Source organism: Sprattus sprattus (genome assembly GCF_963457725.1).
Source record: "Sprattus sprattus genome assembly, chromosome: 8".
In the NCBI taxonomy this organism is placed as follows: Eukaryota; Metazoa; Chordata; class Actinopteri; order Clupeiformes; family Clupeidae; genus Sprattus; species Sprattus sprattus.
Window position 1 is genome coordinate 24931048 of NC_137927.1, and position 20044 is coordinate 24951091.

At 39.9% G+C, this 20044-nt stretch overlaps 4 protein-coding genes across 5 annotated transcripts in view; 1 reads left to right on the top strand and 3 right to left on the bottom strand.

Moving 5' to 3' along the window:
* The window catches only part of slc30a4 (solute carrier family 30 member 4), a 7867-nt gene extending 3568 nt beyond the window's left edge, over positions 1-4299 (top strand). Inside the window, exons 6-8 of the mRNA XM_080844114.1 lie at positions 143-248; positions 1593-1727; positions 2553-4299. Coding sequence (XP_080700240.1) covers positions 143-248; positions 1593-1727; positions 2553-2707 — 396 coding nt within the window. The 3' untranslated portion in view covers positions 2708-4299. The remainder of the gene's footprint in view (positions 1-142; positions 249-1592; positions 1728-2552) is intronic.
* A 5932-nt stretch (positions 4300-10231) lies between these two features.
* cUnh15orf48 (chromosome Un C15orf48 homolog) lies at positions 10232-11449 on the bottom strand. 2 transcript variants are annotated; one of them, XM_080843876.1, is made up of 5 exons: positions 11398-11449; positions 11162-11211; positions 10940-11028; positions 10685-10745; positions 10232-10391 (listed from the first exon to the last, which is right to left on the bottom strand). In XM_080843876.1, the coding sequence occupies exons 2-5, from the start codon at positions 11198-11200 to the stop codon at positions 10323-10325; spliced, it is 258 nt and encodes an 85-aa protein (XP_080700002.1). In that variant the 5' UTR covers positions 11201-11211; positions 11398-11449; the 3' UTR covers positions 10232-10322. The 2 variants fall into 2 exon arrangements, with proteins under 2 accessions (XP_080700002.1, XP_080700003.1); XM_080843877.1 differs by having other exon boundaries at positions 11336-11425.
* A 723-nt stretch (positions 11450-12172) lies between these two features.
* On the bottom strand, positions 12173-16151 carry LOC308369205 (ATPase family gene 2 protein homolog B-like; the record flags this gene model as incomplete). The annotated part of the gene is made up of 9 exons (XM_080843547.1): positions 12173-12310; positions 12417-12542; positions 12657-12686; positions 13916-14020; positions 14192-14431; positions 14634-14843; positions 15061-15219; positions 15319-15504; positions 16080-16151. The coding sequence occupies 9 exons, from the start codon at positions 16149-16151 to the stop codon at positions 12173-12175; spliced, it is 1266 nt and encodes a 421-aa protein (XP_080699673.1).
* Positions 16152-18718: 2567 nt separating this feature from the next.
* Positions 18719-19604, bottom strand: LOC308368919 (normal mucosa of esophagus-specific gene 1 protein-like; the record flags this gene model as incomplete). Its single annotated transcript, XM_080843215.1, has 4 exons — positions 18719-18805; positions 19090-19150; positions 19344-19432; positions 19566-19604. The coding sequence occupies 4 exons, from the start codon at positions 19602-19604 to the stop codon at positions 18737-18739; spliced, it is 258 nt and encodes an 85-aa protein (XP_080699341.1). The 3' UTR covers positions 18719-18736.
* Between the last annotated feature and the right edge of the window lie 440 nt (positions 19605-20044).

Here is a 20044-nt window from a genome sequence, read left to right on the forward strand (position 1 = left end):
TGCCAAAAGAATGAATTTGTGAATACTAGTGAATGCAGCTAAAACTAGTAAAACATGTCTTAAAAATAATAAAATCCTGCATAAGGTAGCTATAATGTAACGTCTCTTGCATGCTTGCATGTTTTTTTTTCTGTTTCCACAGCCAGAATATAAAATAGCAGACCCTATCTGCACATATGTGTTTTCAGCCCTGGTGCTTTTCACCACTGTGAGAATCATGTGGGACACTGGGATTATCGTATTGGAAGGTAAGGGCACTCTCACACAGGCGACATGGGTTTAGCCACAAACATCAGTCTGAACGTAATGCCCATAGGGATGATGTTGACTCAAAACACTTCTGAAAGCAATCCACGTATTGGTTGACCATGGACAGTCCCTAGCAGTAACCATGGAGGATGGGGTGGGCCTAACTGACTGTGTGGTTGTATGGAAAGTAAATCAATTGCACACCATTTAAAGATTAACTCTGAGGCATTGGTTTTAAAAAGCAAGACTGTGAGAATGTCTGACTGAGTGCTTCCACTCTCAAGGATTCTGTTTGTTCCCTGACCGAAGGTTGTCTGTAATGTTGTGGGCGGTGGGGTTGCTTTTGTACACAGTTTTCAAGACTGTACTAATAAATGATGTGGTGTATAGATTGATGTTTTCCTGTTTGGAGTCCAGTTTTTAACATTCAGCTTAGAAGCTTTGCAGATTTAAGAAAAGCTTAGACACTGTACCTTATAATGGTTTACCAATTGTGACTGGCATTTTATTGAAGGTTTGGTGTTCTATTATGTGGTTTACTTGGAGCCAGGCTCGGCATCTGATGAATGTTCTATACACCAGATACTTCCTCAAAGCTTGACCTTTGCTACATGAAGACAAACACATTGATTACATTCACCTCATCCTGTCTCATGGATATTGCAGGAGCACCTTTGGTTATTAGCCCATCTCATGTGCTGTCTGATATGGATACAACATTTTAGCTTCCAGGAGATCCTGTGCAATATTGATGATGCTCGTTATGTAATCTGATCATTGATGGCCTCCTGATATTTGTAGTTTGTGTGCCCAAAAAGTGAGTGCTGTCAGCCTAATGGTATGGGGTGAGTCAGTGGTAATTCTGAGTCAGCATTTCAGCTTGTCTTGAAATCAGGAAGTGGCTTTGTGCTTAAGCTCTTGCATATGGCGCAGTAAAATTGTCTGTTTGGCTGGTGTTTCATAGCCTGGTTTCATTTAGATTCTCTGGTATTGTGTACATATCAGAAGTTCATCCTTTTGATTTATCAGTGAACTTCTTCTCAGCTGGTCATGATTTATGAGCTTGTAAAATCATGTGTATGACTACCTCTGTGTCAATTACATTTTCATGTGAAGTCTGTGAGGCTATACATCATCCACCTTGTGGTATAATTAGCGTGGAGCTTGTGCAATGTAACGCTGCCCTAGGCCTAGACCATCTCTGAAATGCTTTCATTTGAGGAATCTATGGTTGTTGTTCCAAATGAAGGTAGGGCTAATAAGCCGGAAGTTACTAGACTGTATCTAAACCTACATTGAAAGAAATGTCCTCAGTCTTTTTCCTCCCCATGTCTTTCCATCAGGTGCTCCAAGGCATATGGATGTGGCACGCATCAGGGAGGACTTGTCGAAGCTGGAGGATGTGCAGTCAGTGGACGAGCTGAACATTTGGGCGCTCACCGGGGATAAGACGGTGGCCCTCGTCCACCTGCAGCTCGGTGAGTGGCTCTGCTTGCTCTGTCTCTGAGTCCTTAGCCACGTCTGCTGATGGGATCCAAACTTTAATTAGAATCTTAATTAGAACCTTCATTTCCTAATCCTGTCCCTGCTGGCCTACTGCACTGCACAGGTTACATACCCTGTGCTTTACCTACCACATCTGATTGAGCTCATCAGGAGCCCTGGTTAGAGTGTTTAATACAGAGTGCCGTATGTGTCTCACTTTAATACTTATACTATAATGCTGTGTGACATACCCCAGTGTGAGAAACAACACTTTTACAGTAGATTATCATTGACTCTGGCCCCATGTGTCTCACATTAGTGATATAGTGCAATGGTAAAAGAGGATGTCTAGAACCCAAGAGGGGTTGCCCCCCATGTGTGTCCATACATGTGTGGTTGTCATGCTTGGCTGCAGTACTGAGCAGTGTACCGCAGCCTATGACGCCACGCAGAGTGAGGTGGGTGCCTGCCGACAGGGCCTGTCAAGAGATTGGGTCCCCTGTGCGATGGTTCCGTACATATGCCACAAAAAGATCATTCATTATTTATTGTTACACCAGGTTTCTATTGCTCGTAGCCTGACTGTTCTCTCCCTTGTACGTCACTTTGGACAAAAGTGTCTGCTAAATGACTAAATGCAAAATGTAAATGTAGATTGAAACAGAAAGGATTTGGCTCTGTCCTGTTTTCATACTGTACTGATGCATATACAACCTTTTAGCACCTGGCTTGAAAGTATGGTGATGGACATTTGTTGTGTATGTGTCTCTCTGTCTGTCTGTCTGTCTGTCTGTCTGTCTGTCTGTCTGTCTCTGCAGTGCCATCCAGCAGTGGGAACTGGGAGGACGTCCAGGCCAAGGCCAGGCACCTGCTGCTGCACTCACACGGGGTGACCAGATGTACAGTCCAGCTCCACGGCTCCAGGCCCCGGGCCCGAAACATATGCACAAACTGCCAGCCTATCAGTGCCTGAACGCACACACACACACGCACACACACACACACACACACACACACACACACACACACACTCACTCTTTCATACAGAGCATATGCTCACACCATATCACACACATTGGTGCAGCTTTCCAACCATGCAAGTTGTCTCGGAACTGCAGATCGTATGATTGTCTTCAAAGCTATTACTTAGCTGTGGACATGTATTATGCAAGGAAGTGGAATAATTTTTGCATTGGAAGTGCCAAAGGATATTAGTCTAGTTTCTGTTGATGAATGCACTTTTTTAATAAAAAAAAAAAAACATTGCATATTCTTCCCAGGTTTTTAAAACAAACTTGCAGAACTTTTGTAAAATAAAAATAAGACTTTTCATTTTTTATATATCTATCTAATTCAAATCAACTTGAGCTTCATACAAGTTTAGTTGTTTTACCTTTGGATGAAAATCATGGTTTCACAGTCATGATCTGTAAGGAGTACTTTTTTTTTGTTACCTTTATTGTATATATTAATTTGGGTTTTTTATTTTGTGAGGTTGTGTGTGTGGAAATTGAAAGGCTCTCAATTTCAAGTATGATGTCCAAGAGAGTGTCATGTTGAATTTTTTGTTGGGTATATCATGTCATTTTGGCCTCAAGCTTATCAGCTTCTTTATGCAGATGTGCTCATGATATCTCTTAATTGTGACTTACCTTTTTCACACTAATTGACTGTATAATTTTGTACTTTCTTTCCTTGAATACACATTCTAAGAGCGAAGACTGCAGAGGTTCAGTGCAGTATTTACCAGACAAGAAAATACTATAGAAAGGTGATAACGAAAGACATGCAGGCTTGTGTTTTAAGGGACCCTTGCAATCGTTCTCGACTGGTTTGAGGGCTTGTGGATTCAGGTCATGTTGCTTGAAACTCAATATCTAGCTTCACTATATCATGCACATAGTGAGTTCATCCTCTCATAAATGCAGTGTTGGCAGTGGCTTGCTGGTTCTTTGGTGGCGTGTTGACTAAATAGTTAACACATTGATTTTGCTTTCTTTGATAACAGTGATGGGATTAAAGACATGCTGTGCATTGGTCATGCTGAGTTCTGTTTTTTAACATATATAAAATGCTCTGTACCATGCACATGGTTTCTGTAAACCACAACCAAAGCATACTTTTTGAACAGCATAAACATTTTAAAATGCATCTCGCCTCTGCCAGTAATCTATACCATGCCTTCGGACCCTTAACCGGAAGTGCACAGCTCTGTGATTGCTAAAGGCATATTGTGCCAATGTGTTTCTTGTACAGTATTTTGCCAATGTTATGGCATCACAGCAGTTCATTATTTGGATGTTACTGTTAACACAGAGATGACTGACCTGCTTTTTGTGTTATTTTCATTATTAAACTGTAGTGACATTGGCCAACGGGTGGTAGAATGCTCTGAAATGGGATCCGTTCCTTGTCATGATAGGCTTTTGAGACTTGAGATTGAAAATTTGCACATTCCTTTAACTGGAACATACACAGTTTATGTTAGCAGTGTTGCTGTTGTCTCATTGATTTCTCTGTTTGTTCCATGTGGTCAGGATCTCATTCCTGTTGTTGTTGTCATTTATAGGGTCTCATCAGTAGCTTTTTACTGACACTGAAAATGTGAATAACTGGGTGTTTTGTTTGAAATAAATATCTTTTCTGTAACTCCCTTGGCATTTTTGCACCCTTTTGGAACCTTTAAAGATCTGACTGGATTGACAGAACTGATAGTGAGGAGAGATGCTCTGCAGTTAGTTCTCGCTGACACCACTAGGTGGCAATGGGTTCATACATTAGATTGTGCTGGTGTTCTAAGTCTGGTCTGTATGTGACGGAAGTAGATGTAAAAAGGTGTACAGGACACTAACACAGAACAAAGGACTTAATAAGACCTTTACCGTTTAAGTGATTGAAGTGTATCCTGGCATGGGTCAAAGGGTCTTGCTAGGAAAAACAAACATTAGTGAAAAAACACTTCAAATTTAACATTTGATGTGATCAATTGTATGTGATAATCTTCGTTGGTTTCTCAATAACTTATTTATATAGTTTTGCTGTCAGCGAGAACAGCAGTTACATACAGTGCCCTCCAGAATTATTGGCACCCTTAAGTAAAATTTAGCAAAACGAGATGCGAAAAAAAGTCTTTATTGTTTATCCTCATGATCTTTCATTCAAAATATTCACAAAAATCTAACCTTTAATTGATGTAACCTAATTGATAGAAACATTACATTCTTTTAATGAAACAAATATTCTTCTCAAAAATATGTGTGCCACAATTATTGGCACCCCTTCATTTAATATTTTGTGCCGCCTCCCTTTGCCAAGATAACATCTCTGAGTCTTCCTCTATAATGCGTGATGAGGTTGGTGAACACATGGCACAAGATCTGAGACCATTCCTCCATACAGTATCGCTCCAGATCCTTCAGATTCTGAGATTAACGCTTGTGGACTCTCCTCTTCAGCTCATCCCACAGATTTTCAATGGGGTTTCAATGAGGACGGGGGACTGTGATGGCCATGGCAAAAATTTTATTCTGCGGTCGGTGAACCATTTTTGTGTACATTTTGAGGTGAGCTTTGGATCATTGTCCTGCTGGAAGGTCCAACCACGGACCATTTTATGATTCCTGGCTGGGGCTGTTAGGTTTTCATTTAACATCTGCTGGTATTTTATGGAGTCCATGATACCATGTATCCTAACAAGATGTACATGGCCTTTGAAGAAAAACAGCACCACAACATCAAAGATCCGCCACCATACTTCACAGTGGGTATGAGTTGCTTCTCTGTATGGCTATTGTTTTGTCTATGCCAAACCCACCTTTTGATGTTTCTTGCCAAATAGTTCTATTTTGGACTCATCTGACCATATATCCCAGTGCCATTGAAAGTCCCAGTAACATTTGGCGAACTGTATGCGCTTTAGTTTGTTGTTGATTGGCAGCAGAGGCTTTTTTTTCTGGCAACCCTCCCAAATAACTTGTGGTGATGAAGGTGGCGTCTGATGGTAGTTTTGGACACTTTCTGGCCCCAAGACTCAACACACCTCTGCAATTCTCCAGCTGTGATCCTTGGAGATTCTTTTGCCAGTTAAACCATCCTCCTCACGGTGCGTGGGGTCAATGTACACACATGTCCTCTTCCAGACTGATTCTTAACCTCTCCTGTTGCTTTAACCTTCTTAATTATTGCCATGATAGTGGAAATGGGTATTTTCAACTGTTTAGAGATTTTCTTATATCCATTTCCTGATTTGTGCAGCTCAACAACCTTTCGTCACACATTGTCACTGTGTTCGTGGGTCTTTCCCATAATGATGAAAGACTAAGGGAATTTGGCCTGTGTCACCTCATATTTATACTTCAGTGAAACAGGAAGTCATGGTTGACCACTTAGGAGTCCCTAATAAAACATGTGAACTTAAAAATGTAAAACATGAATGGACATTTTCTTCCGTTAGATTTTAATTATAATATGTTCTAGGGGTGCCAATTAATGTGGCACACATGCTGTGGAAAAAATATTAATTTAATGTCAACATCTGGTTTCTTTCAATAAATTTACTTCAATGACAATATTTTTGTGAATATTTTCCAGAACAAGAGGATAAACAGCAAATATTTTTTTCATAGCCTGTTTTGCTCATGTTCACTAAGGGCCAATAATTCTGGAGGGCACTGTACAGGGAAATTATGTCTGTGATTTCTTTTTCAGTCATGGACAAAAGCCCTCTGTTGTAACCCTGTTACCAGGCAATGTGGTTACTAGGGAAGTTATGAGAGATAACAACACAAGCAGTTAGGCGTGTGTATTTACTTTACACAAGTTAGTTTTACTACACTCACTTTGCTTAAATGCTATATCTTGATCAATAAGACTTGGACATGATGTCCTTTCCTTTTATTGCTTGTTATCATCTAGGAGTGCTCTACACTTGCTCTGTTTCTAAGCAGAAAAGGAATGTTTAAAGAATAAAGGTTTATATCGGCTTATGGAGACTAATGCAGTAGCATCAGCACAGAGATGCCAAGCCAAAGTGTGTCTGTCAGTGGCCCCCGACGAGAACAGACCTGCCGATGGAGTCAAGCGGCTACAGGGCCATGAGCTCACTCTATTTCCTGGTCACATGATTTGCTGGTGGGACACCATGACAGCATAGGCAAGTAGAGCAGTCGGTCACGTACACAGGACAGGGCATGAGGTCAAAGTTCCACTTCACTGTGTCTGCTCTCTGCCACTCTAGATTTCTGAACGAACAGTGCGGCCCCCAGCCCAACCTAGGGGCCACAATACACACCAAAATGTACACACAAGAGAGGGCAATGACAGTGAAGAGGAATAATGTCAGTTTTGTTTTAACTATTTGTCTTGAACAAATCTCGAATACCAGAAACATTTTTTTTTTTATCAATACGACTCCAATAATGTTATCTTTACATAATAGTTTATAGTTTAGGTTATACATAGCTTTGATAAAGAGGTAATGGCCGGCATCTCCTTGAATCCTCTAGGTGCCATAATGATTTGCTGATGTTCATAGGCGTAGATTACGGGGGGGACATGTCCCCACCAATATTTGTCCCCACCACTTTTAAAAATGTGCAAACCAATTGCGATCGAAAAAATTCCCACGTAGGCTACTCAACCGAAATCGTCAAGTCTAAATCATACGATAGGCGCGCACGATGACATCCTCACAGCATGCACACCTGTCTGGCTGCGTGTGGAGCAAAAAAGCTAGTAGCAGCTACACACTATTGCTATGGTTTGTCTGATTAAGATATGTGACGTTAGACTTGGAGCCTGGTAGGCCTATCCTAACACAAATATGTTCCCGCATAACCGGTGTGATTATCCAAAACTGTAGGGGATTTTATTTGCGGGCAATTTGCTTATGATGTTGTAATGAGTGAAGTCTACATTGGTCCTTCACGAGTGTTTACGAGGATTTGGCAGATGCAATTCTCTGAGCGCTTTTTTTAATGCAGCATGAGCCTACATTAGCTACCAGCAGCTCTTGGTCGTCTTCAAAAGGCTGATGCTCAGTACCTCGTGTCATTTCGTACCCCCTTTACAGTCTGGCATTGTTTGTCTGGTAAACTTTGTTGATGTCAAAAGAAAAAGTGTTAAATTGCCAACAATGTTATTTGTGTGTTTTAGTATTACATATCCCGAGCCAATGCCCTGGTGTTTCAAACGCCGTTTTGCAAAACCAGCCAAAACACAATCTGTGGTTTTCAACTTTTATTGTTCGAATGGGATTTTCAACACCTGACAATACACTGTAGAGCATATTTTAAGGCAACGTTAAATGGATGAATAGCTTACATAAGGGTACCCAGCACTTTTCAAACCACATCAAGCTTATGGTTATTGTCCCCACCACTTCTAAAAACAAACTGACGCCCTTGCTGATGGAACACCAGTATGCTCATTTGTGGAAACACCAAAACACATTTTTGAACTTGAGCCAGGAACATTGTGTTCCACAGAACTAAATAAAAAGATGGTACGTTTGCTGAAAGCCAGTACGGTTTTTGGAACTTTGGAACTTGTCTCGCCGGCCCGCAGAAGGTTTTGCCCAAGGCTTTTTCCATGGGACTTTGTTGATGATTCAACAGTGTTGTATGTGTGTCTGTGTGTGTATGCACAGCTACTCTGTCCCCTCTACTTTCAGGCTATTTGTCTAACTTCCACTGTGAATCATCCTTACTTGATTTATCATGTCATGAATCACTCATTGCATTCATCTACCATCTACATCATGTCAATTTATGTAATGTAACCAATATGTTTTTACAGAAATTGAATAAGATGCTTGGCCAGTAATTTGTTTTTAATGTCAAAACATTTGGTTTAATTCTCGCAGTATTATATTTTTTGTAATCTAGTGTATAAGAAAAATGTTAATGGAAAAGGTTGTAGTGCAAAACATATCATGTGAAATATTAAGAAGGGGTTGTGAGAACAAAGTCTGTGCTAGAACAAAGAAAGGGCTCAATCAAATTCTTGCAGAAGTGCTCTAAAGCCCAAGTATGCAACAATTATACTTCAGGATTAGGGTTAGGATAAGCAGTTTAACCTAAAATAACATCTTAAAAAAAATTGGGGCGCTACAATTACTTTTAATATGGAGAATCGCCTCCGTGCCATTGCCATACCAGGGTCCATAGGCATATAACTGCGTTCTGTAGTTTTGCCTGCCGCCCGGCAGCCTGACTTGTTTACTTTCTGCCAAACTAGTAAGTAGCTTATTTTGCCGTCTTGCTTTGTCTCTTGCTTAGTGGCAAGTTGCCAAGGGGACCCTGCTCCTCAATGATGGCCATGCTCAATCATTGAGACATCAGAAAATGGGAGGTAAACCTTTGGGAGAGCTAAGATTATAACTCTGATACTTCCTTGTAACATCAGACTATCCATTGACAGCCTCCCTGTGTTGATCTTAAATAAAATCATAACTACTCAACAAATCCCCAAACTCAGAAACTTCTGAAAGACACTTAATCTTATAACTGCATGAAATGCAAAAGTTAAGAACGGAAAAAGAGTGAACTGCAGTTGTCATTGCTTGTGTCAAACCATTGTGAATATGTCGTAACATTAAAACAGGAGACGACTTACTCCTTGTGGAAGAGTGATGCTCGGAGTTCCAGTGGTTTCCTCAGGTGAACAAAACTTTCAGAAGATCAATTGCGCGCAATTCCAGGATGCTTTATTTTCATTGGTTGTTGGATTAAATCTTACCCAGATACAACAGATACAAAATATGCCTTTTTTTACTGCTCGGCTATTGTGTAGCCCATTTTTTAATTTTTATTGGCTGATAAGTGGCACCTCACGGCAGAACTGCAGGGGATTCGGTGAGACTGATTCCTCCATGGTGAGGGCAGCGCGGCCAGGTCATGTTTGCGCGCTGCGGCACATTAAATAGTCCAGGTTTTTTTTTTCAGCGTGAGAAATACGATGTGTGGCGTGCGTGACAAAAGACCGAAATGAGTGACTGTCACGCTCAATGCGTGACACTTGAGAGCCCTGGCCTTATTAGTAGCAGAATTCTACACTAAGGATTATGTATTTTCATGGGAATGTGCTGAGTTGCTGTAACAGAAGGCAGTGTCTGTCAAAAAAAACAAAAACAAAATCTCACAGTAATTATGTTAAGAGCTGGATTGTGACTCAGCAAGATATCATGAATTACATTATCTTTGAACATTTTTGTGGTTGTAGTTGACCAGGGTTAGGCTGTTTGAGTAAATAGTCAGTAAGTATGAAATTACAAAATGACCATTTAGTATCACTTTATTTTACAATACTGTACACAGATTGTAATATTAACACATTTCAAAAGCACAAATATTTTCATAAATATATTTTTCCGATGTGCAGAAGATGCCTACATTTTAGATGTGTTTTCTTTTAGATTTATTTTAAGTTGGGTAGCCAAAGCATGGACTGAGACAACGTAGGCTGTAACCCACCAATTTAGCAGAAGCATTTCCCCACACTGATCGTCCATGAGTCTGTGCAGGTAGGATTCCGCTAGACTGGTGAGAGGTGCAGACGCATGTCTCTGAATGGAAGCATGTTCGTGGCTTTCATTTAGTCAGGCTCTTCACCAGCTCCAGCTCCTTCACCGGCTTCCATTGTTGGTTTATGGTGATGAGCTGTAAAGGTGTTGGTTGAGGAAAAGCTATTGAATGTAGGCCTACTTAAAATATTCGGGGCGTTGGGAGTTGTGAGATTGGTGCCAGCATTGGTGAACAACATTGGTAAAATTCTGACGTCACTATGAATTTCTAAATAGCTTCTCTGAAACTGGATGTCACGCGAGAATGACTCGGCAGATAATTCTTTGATAACGACGTAGCCTCGGTTTTTAAAAGTTGTCAATATTTAATATATAATTCAGAATACATTTGAATGCACATTTGTAGAAGGCATGCATTTTTAATCCTACCTTTTGTGGTTCGGATGGATCTACCCTCTCCCAGGGCTCTGGATTGTTCGACCGGTTAAGTCTAGAAAATGTAGGTAGGCTAATGATGTATCAATTGTGTAAATAGACCTATAAGCCATTCTAATCAATTTAGACAGAATCTACAATAGGAGAGAATTTAATATACTAAGTGTTTATGAGATGCCATCACATAGTAGACCTATCTCTGGTCTAACTTAATCAAAACGAACTGTTCGAAAAGAGAAAACTTCTCACATCACATCAGGTTTGGTCAGCAAGAAGTAAAGTGACACAGAAGCGGCACCAGCTACCGCCATACCCACGATTCCAATTAAGGGAATAAGCTGGAAATATATATGATCAAATAGTCTAAATCAAGGTATTAATAATTTAAAACAAATTGGACATAAAATAGTTTGAAGGCTTCCACATACATAATATGTGGATTTCTCTTTCACTTTCCATTCTCAATCCTACCTCTTTTCTCTTCCGTAACATCAAAAAGAACCCAGACATGTTGCCTAAATCTATAAGAGAATGGAACATAAATGCAAACACGTTACTTTTAAAGAATGTGATAATTATTTCATCATGAACTACACACAGGCTCTCAACATATTCCCAGCATCACCGGGAAACCTTCATTCCTACCTTCCTCGGTTAAGCAATTGGCAGTTCAAGATGCGTCTGTGATACAAAACCTTATAGCTCACCTCCGTAGTGATACGAGTTTCAAGGCACTTACACAAACGTCCGGAATCAAAATCAATCGCAGAAACTAACTCTGCAGAACAACAGTTAGTTGTCATCAAGGGACAGGAACGCCCCTTGATGGATTTACCATACTGTAGCGTAGCTGGGATGCCGCTACGCGGCCAAGTGTTATTGTTATGCCGCGGTGTATGATGGGAGTCAAACATCGCAGCTGTTAGCCTAGCCGTAATGCTAGGTCTTGGTTATATGTTGTTGTTATATGTGTATCTATGTAAATATCTGATTTTAATGATTCCTGTTGTGATTTGTCATATATGTGAAGTGCCACCGTGTTTGTGTAATAGATGTAATGTCGTTATTAATCCCTGAATTTATTGTAATCTTTGTCTAAATTCGAAGTTCGAGACAGTAAAGAGTTTGGAACCTCATCTGTGACTCAGAGCATTCTTTACTTCGCCACAATACCATAAATAAATGAACCTGCAGAGATACAGATGGCGCCAAAAGCATGCAGATGTTTCTTTTCAATAATCACAGCTCGAAACGTATTGCACCTGCTCAGGATTTCTGAGCAAGAACGCAAAATGCTCATTAACAATAATCTCACAAGGATCTCACAAAACAAGGATAGTATCACTAGAAACAAGGCACCTTGTATAATCACTAGACAGGATGTGTAGTAGGCTAACATATTTTGCATATTTATTTAAAATAAACATTCAACATACACACATGTAAACACATACATTTATTTGCTTGCCATGGGAACATTATTCATGTAAAAAGGTGTTGATAACTTTCTATTTCCTGTATATTGAGGGAGGGCTTCACATTTTGCAGGGCTTTATTGAAGTATTTTTGTTGGATTCTGGAAGCTTCCATGCTCTCCTCGTAAAGAGTCAAAAGAGCCGCCTGATAAAAGAAAAAGAAAAAACAGAGGCAGATTAGGATAATAGAGGATTCGTCATTTAAAAAAATACAGTTTTCAAATGTAAACGTATCTCGTTTTCCTCTTTACCTCTTTGCATAGATTTTCTAGGTCAGCTCCAGAGAAGAGTGATGTTTGAGTCGCCAGTTCTTCCAAATACACATCTGAATCCAGCGGCATCCTTTCTGTGCACAGCCTCAGTATGGCCAGTCGAGCCTACCGGAAGACCCATTCCCATCCACATTAGTTCTCTTTTGTGTGCTGTAACTACAGTGTAACTAATGTCTGAACTTTGGTGCACAAGAATTGAAAGACCATGCATGCATTTACCTCATAGTCTGGGGGTGGGACGTAGATGATCTGGGGCCGTATTCACAAAGCCTTTTATCTTACCACTAGGAGTGCTCCTAACTCGCGCTAAAACCTTTTACGTAGGAGTAATTTCTTAAAAGTGATTCACAACGGCTCTGAGACCTACTCATACTAAGGATAATACCAACTCCTAAGCTTGAGATAAAAACTCCGTTGCTATGGATGACGTCGACTCTCATGCACGAGTTTAGAAGGGGTGAGGACGGTGATTGGTTGTTGACAGGCTCTCTCATTAAAAACTCATTCGTGACGTCCCTCTAACAATCCCTCTATATCAACTGAAAATAAGAGAATAACCTAGGCTTCAAATTAAGTCATATGAAATAGTTATGGACAGTGCAGTTAGCAGAATGCACACGCATGATGACAAGTTTGTGCATCCAACGGGAATGACACTTTGCAGAGAAAAAGAAAGCGATCAATATAAAATATGGCAATTGCATGTAGCCTAATCATGGCAGTAATAATTAAAGCACCCAGCAAACTGTTAGGCTATTATATTTCCAGCCCTTGACCACTTCAAATATCAGCACATACGGCCCTTCAAGCGAACCGAACGTGAAACGTAGCCTAAGCGAAAGCCTACTGGTCCCAGGACCAATAGCCACTGTCACCCCAGCGGCATCCAGCTGGTAAGTTCTCAAAAACCTGCTGCAGACCACTCTCCGTTGAACCCGCCACTGGACATTCCTGCGATCGCCATGGAATTTACTTTGATCTTGTGTAATTGGCGATTGTCCAAAGGCAACTGGATAAACTGTTGGATGATGTGGGGTCTACAGTGCGTTGATAGTTTGATGAATTAAACGGCTGACTGATGATTCCCAGTGTCGTCATTTGCGTTTTCCGCGAAGCCAAATAGGCTATCTTTATGTTTCCAAACATTTTACTTCGGGACACATCGTTGTTTAATGGCGTCATTGCATCCCGCGCTAATTCTACGACAATATTAATACCTTCACGGTTTAAGCAATGTCTTTTATCAATTCCAAGTCGGCTGCAGCCATCTTACGATTTTTTGTGAATAGGTCTTAGTGATTTAGGAGTCCTCATGAGGAGTTTTAAGCTGTCCTAGATTTTTTTTGTGAATTGCTCTTAGTAAAAAAAATTAGGAGTCATACATTTAAGACTGACACGCCCATTATTTTTAGGAGTTTCTCCTAAATTCGCCACTTATGAGCTACTTTTAGCCCTAAGATTCTTTGTGTATACGGCCCCTGATCGAGTCTGCCAGGACGCATCAGGGCACTGTCCAAAGCATCAGGGCGATTTGTTGCAGCAACAATCATCACATCCTTGTTGCATACCTCATGGAACTCCATCTAAAAGATGCAAGATACACAGTCAAGGCAATTTACAGACATGCTCAGAGGCTGTGTATTGATGGGTTAGATCCGCCTCAACTTCACACAGAAGCACATTCTTCATCTCTTCCATTAAAAGGGCCTCTTTATGTTTTCATTACAAAGCTGTCTGTGAGTGGCAACACTAACCTGCTGGTCCTGCTGCTCCTGCTGGGACTCTGGATGCCCCTCGGACTCGCAGATCTTCTTCTGGGTGCTTCTCCTCTCGGCCGTCTTGAGGCCCACCCCATCCAGCTCGTTCAGCAGCACTGACAGCACCTGGGCCTGGACGCTGTGGGCAGCACGAGGGTCCCCTCTGGAGCCCAGGATGGTGTCCACCTCATCCAGGAACACAATGGAGGGGGCACAGGCCCTCGCCTGATGGAACAGCTGCAAAGGAGAAGAGCTTAACATTGTTTACCACGGTCAACTATCATGAACTAAGCCATTTGCTGACAATTGCATGCATCTTAATATGAAATTTAAACTTAAACTTACTTAAAATGCTACAATCTACAGTAAATATATTGCATATTTCATACTTATAGTATAGAAACTGGAGTGTAATGGTTTGTTAAGAAGAAAGATAAACCTGCGCCAAGGCCTTCTCAGAGTCTCCAACAAAGGGAGAGAAGAGGTCAGCCCCACTGACAGACAGGAAGGCACAGTGTGAGGAGGTGGCCACAGCTTTGACCAGGGTGGTCTTGGCACATCCTGGTGGGCCATAGAGAAGTATACCTTTGGGGCGAGACAGGCCCAGTCTTATGAACGACTCGGGGTATTTCATGGGCCACTCAATACTTTGAGGAAAATCAGAAAATGTATGTAAATTACACTGGCATGATGACAATATATACAATACAGCATCCTACTGAAATGAAAATGTATATATATACACGTCAATATATTTGACTTTTAGGAATCATACTTATTTGTTCAACAATCAAGATGTATCAAAAATTAAAACAAGGAATAAAATACATTTAAGTCCAAAAATGAAAAGATAGAAGATTAAGCACCTGTTTTAATTTGAGTTTCACGTCATCAAGTCCCCCTATCTGTTCCCAGGAGATGGGTTTGTAATCAGTCAGGCCAATACTGCCTCTTAAACAAGAAGGCTGTACCCTCTTTAGAGCTTCATGGAAGTGGTGCATTTCAATGGATTTCTCATCCGAGCCCATTTTAAGCAGTATAGACAAACATGTTAATAACTCCATTCATTAGTTATACTAATTAGATTCAGCATTTCCTTGTGTAAAACATTTGGGCTTCCATACCTCTGGGGAGTGGAGGATGGCCTGAAGAGCTGCCTCCCTGCAGAGGGCGCTCAGGTCAGCACCCACATATCCAGTGGTCACTTCAGCCAGGGCAATGAAATCAACACTGCTTGAGAGGGGAATCTTGTCACTCACACATTCCAGGATTGATTTTCTTTGTGAAAGGGTTGGAACACCGATGACTACCTAGAAGAAAAAATAGACAAGGAAACTTAAGTTTTTGTCACTAGGACATAGAGTCACGTATACTTTCAATAAGTCACGCAACCGCAACCACTGTAGTTTAACGAACTTCACCTCTCTATAATTCTGGAGGGCACTGTATACAAGGAAATACAAATCATGTCTGTGATTTCATTTTCAGTCATGGACAAAATCCCTCTGTTGTAACCCTGTTACCAGGCAATGTGGTTACTAGGGAAGTTATGAGAGATAAAAACACAAGCAGTTAGGCGTGTGTATTTACTTAACACAAATGAGTTTTACTTCACTCACTTTGCTCAAATGCTATATCTTGACCAATACGACTTGGACATGATGTCCTTTCCTTTTATTGCTTGTTATCATCTAGGAGTGCTCTACACTTGCTCTGTTTCTAAGCAGAAAAGGAATGTTTAAAGAATAAAGGTTTATATCAGCTTATGGAGCCTAATGCAGTAGCATCAGCACAGAGATGCCAAGCCAATGCCCCCGACGAGAACAGACCTGCCGATGGAGTCAAGTGGCTACAGGGCCATGGGCTCACTCTATTTCCTGGTCACATGATTTGCTGGTGGGAAACCATGACAGCATAGGCGAGTAGAGCAGTCGGTCACGTACACAGGACAGGGCATGAGGTCAAAGTTACACTTCACTGTGTCTGCTCTCTGCCACTCCAGATTTCTGAATGAACAGTGCGGTCCCCAGCCAAACCTAGGGGCCACAATAGTGTTTGCACACCAGACAGGGCAATGACAGTGAAGAGAAATAGTGTCAGCTTTGTTTAACTCATAGTCTCAGTAATTTGAGGCGAACAAATCTCTTAAACCAGAATTTTTTATTTCGTTTTATCAATACGACTTCAATAATGTTATCTTTACATAATAGTTTATAGTTTAGGTTATACAACTTTGATAAAGAGCTAATGGCTGGCATCTCCTGGAATCCTCTAGGTGCCATTATGATCCGCTGATGTTCACTTCTCTACTAGAAGCAGAATTCCACACTAAGGATTATCTCTGAATGTCAGAGCGAGGTGATCATCATTAACTAGAGCAGCAATGGAAACAGCAAATGACTCTGTTTACCAGGAAAACACATGGCTGAGTGTTGATTGTCAGTGTTTGTCAGCAACTTTTGATATTGAACTTCACTGTGTTTTAAAATTACAAAATTGTATTTTTCTTTAAACTCCCTTTCAGTGATTCTTGAGACCTGGGACAAAACATGTCCGTGACATAAATCACAGTTTTTTTATCTTAAAATGTACGTAATATATTTTAAAAGCCTCACCAAACTCATCAACAGGAAAAGGGTAGCACAACAAAGTGTGTTTTGTTGTTGTCTAACATTTTGTTTTTATTCTTAATGATATTATATGTGACCAGTACCTACAAAAACCCATGTCCGAAAGCAGGTCACATCACACTGAAGTGCTTTAAAAAGTCTGAAAAGTGATATAAAATTGAACTTTATCTATATCATATGTAAATAACATAGTATTTATTTCACAAACATTAAAAAAAAAAAATTGAAACATTTTGAATGTACTTTCTGGTCAGTTGAACATGTGTCCAGAGTTTTCGTCAACACCATCAGACTTTTTTAAATTGGGAAAAAAATCAGGAATAATTTAGGGCAGCTTTAACTCAAAGGACCCCTTTCCTTCCTCCTTGGTCTTCCTGGTGACATGAGAAAATTTGAGCTCTGGTAAGTTTTTAATAATACTTTGTTTTTCATATCTATTAACTAATATGCACACGTCACAACCATAGCGTATCAACTCCAAAATGGATAAAGAGTCAACATTAGAGTAAAATGTTCTGCAATCTAGTGTTTATTTATATAGATTGGCTGGACCATGATCAACAGATGAAAAACAAGATGGCTCCTGTGAGAATCTTGTGTGATATAAGGAGAAATGTACTTTTTTTATCAACACCATCAGACGTCAACACCATCAAAACACCATCAAACACCATCAACATTTGTGTCGGATGGAGTTGACTTTCTCTGATGGTGTTGACTAAGGCCATTTTAGTGTCCATTTTAATCATTTTAATGCTGTTTATGCCAAAAATATCACTTCCTATGGATTTTTATTGCTATTTCAGTTTCATGTGTCAAATAAAATCTAGTTTAGATATAGAGTGTCAACTCCTTCAGATATAGTATTTTATAGTTAAAAAAAAAAATGGTATCTGTTTCATTCCTTGAAGGATATTTGTTCAAAGACTAACACATTTCCAATGTAGATGTGTATTTTTAATGCTTAAAAATGTCTCTGTTAAATCTGAAGGTTAAAGACAAATGTAATTCGTGGTATGATTTCAATTCTACTCATTTAACATTGACTTCTTTGGCTCTAAACTTTTGTTTTTAATGATTTAAAGACCTGTGTACATTATAAGGGGAACTGGGAAAACTAATGAGTACAAAAATTTCTGATAAGATCATTTAAAATCATTTCCATAAGTCTATTTATGTTTATTATGGTGTTGACAAAAATCAAGTGCTGACCCAGCAAACATTCAATTAACATAAAAAATCTACAACTGGGAGGTTGAACCAAAACATGTTTGGATAGACAAAACTTCATTTGACAGAAATGTAATCATATATTTTGGAAGTTATCCAAATATTTTTTGGGAAAAATCAAAACCTGTTTTGTCCCTTATCTCAAGAATCACTGCTTTTTGATTTTGTGTATTTTCATGGGAGTGTGCTGAGTTGCTGTAACAAAAGGCAGTGTCTATCAGGAAATGACTCTCACAGTAATTATGTTAAGAGCTGGATTGTGACTCAGCAAGTTACCATTAATTACATTATCTTTTAACATTTTTGTGGTTGTAGTTGACCTTGGTTAGGCTGTATGAGTAAATAGTCAGTAAGTATGAAATTACAAAATGACCATTTAATATCACTTTATTTTACAATACTGTAGGTTACACAGATTGTTAAATTGACACATTTCAAAAGCACAAATATTTTCATAAATATATATTTCCGATGTGCAGAAAATAGCCTACATCTCTTTTAGATGTATTTTAAGTTGGGTAGCCAAAGCATGGACTGAGACAATGTAGGCTGTAACCCAACAATTTAGCAGAAGCATTTCCTCACACTGATCGTCCATGAGCCTAGTCTGTGCAGAAAGGATTCCGCTAGACTGGTGAGAGGTGCAGACGCATGTCTCTGAAGGGAAGCAGGTTCGTGGGTTTCATTTAGTCAGGCTCTTCACCAGCTCCAGCTCCTTCACCGGCTTCCATTGTTGGTTTATGGTGATGAGCTGTAATGGTGAGAGGTTGAGGAAAAGCTATTGAATGTAGTTAATATATTCGAGGCGTTGGGAGTTGTGAGATTGGTGACCAGCATTGGCGAACAACATTGGTCAAATTTGACGTCACTATGAATTTCTAGATAGCTTCTTTGAAACTGGATGTCACGCGAGGATGACTCAGCAGAGGGTTCTCTGATAACGACGTTGCCTCAGTTTTTAAAAGTTGTCAATATTTAATAATTCAGAATACATTTGAATGCACATTTATAGAAGGCATGCAAATTTAATCCTACCTTTTGTGGTTTGGATGGATCTACCCTCTCCCAGGGCTCTGGATTTTTCGACCGGTTAAGTCTAGAAAATTTACATTAATGATATATCAATTGTGTAAATAAACCTATAGCCTAAGCCATTTTTAATAAATGTAGACAGAATCTGCAATAGGAAAGCAATTAATATACTAAGTGTTTATGAGCTGCCATCACATAGACCTATCTCAGGTCTAACTTAATCAAAACAAACAGTTCGAACAGAGAAAACTTCTCACATCACATCAGGCTTGGTCAGCAAGAAGTAAAGTGACGCAGAAGCGGCACCAGCGGCCGCCATACCCGTGAATCCAATTAAGGGAATAAGCTGGAAATATATACGATCAAATATTCTTAATCAAGGTATTAATAATTTTAAACAAATTTGACATAAAATAGTTTGAATGCTTCCACATACATAATATGTGGATTTCTCTTTCACTTTACATTCTCAATCCTACCTCCTTTCTCTTCCGTAACATCAAAAAGAACCCAGACATGTTGCCTAAATCTATAAAAGAATGGAACATAAATTCAAACTAGTTACTTTTAAAGAATTTAAGAATTATTTCATCATGAACTACACCCAGGCTCTCAGCATATTCCCAGCATCACCTGGAAGCCAGGCGTTCATTCCTACCTTCCTCGGTTTAGCAATTGGCAGTTCAAGGTTCGTCTGTCAGCAGCATCCTGATACGAAACCTTATAGCTCACCACCGTAGAAGTGATACGAGTTTCAAGGCACGTACACAAACGTCCGGTATCAAAATCAATCGCATAAACTAACTCTGCAGAACAACAGTTAGTTGTCATCAAGGGACAGGAACGCCCCCTGATGGATTTACCATACCATAAATAAATGAACCTGCAGAGATACAGATGGCGCCAAAAGCATGCAGATGTTTCTTTTCAATAACCACAGCTCGAAACGTATTGCACC

What these genes read in the sequence shown, in the direction of transcription:
- cUnh15orf48 (XM_080843876.1), bottom strand. Translation starts at nt 11,200, where the DNA reads ATGTCTGGGTTCTTTTTGATGTTACGGAAGAGAAAAGAG. An exon ending in TGTTACGGAAGAGAAAAGAG is followed by an intron (nt 11,029 to 11,161) that starts GTAGGATTGAGA and finishes ATATATTTCCAG; the next exon opens with CTTATTCCCTTAATTGGAAT. An exon ending in ATCCATCCGAACCACAAAAG is followed by an intron (nt 10,392 to 10,684) that starts GTAGGATTAAAA and finishes ACACCTTTACAG; the next exon opens with CTCATCACCATAAACCAACA.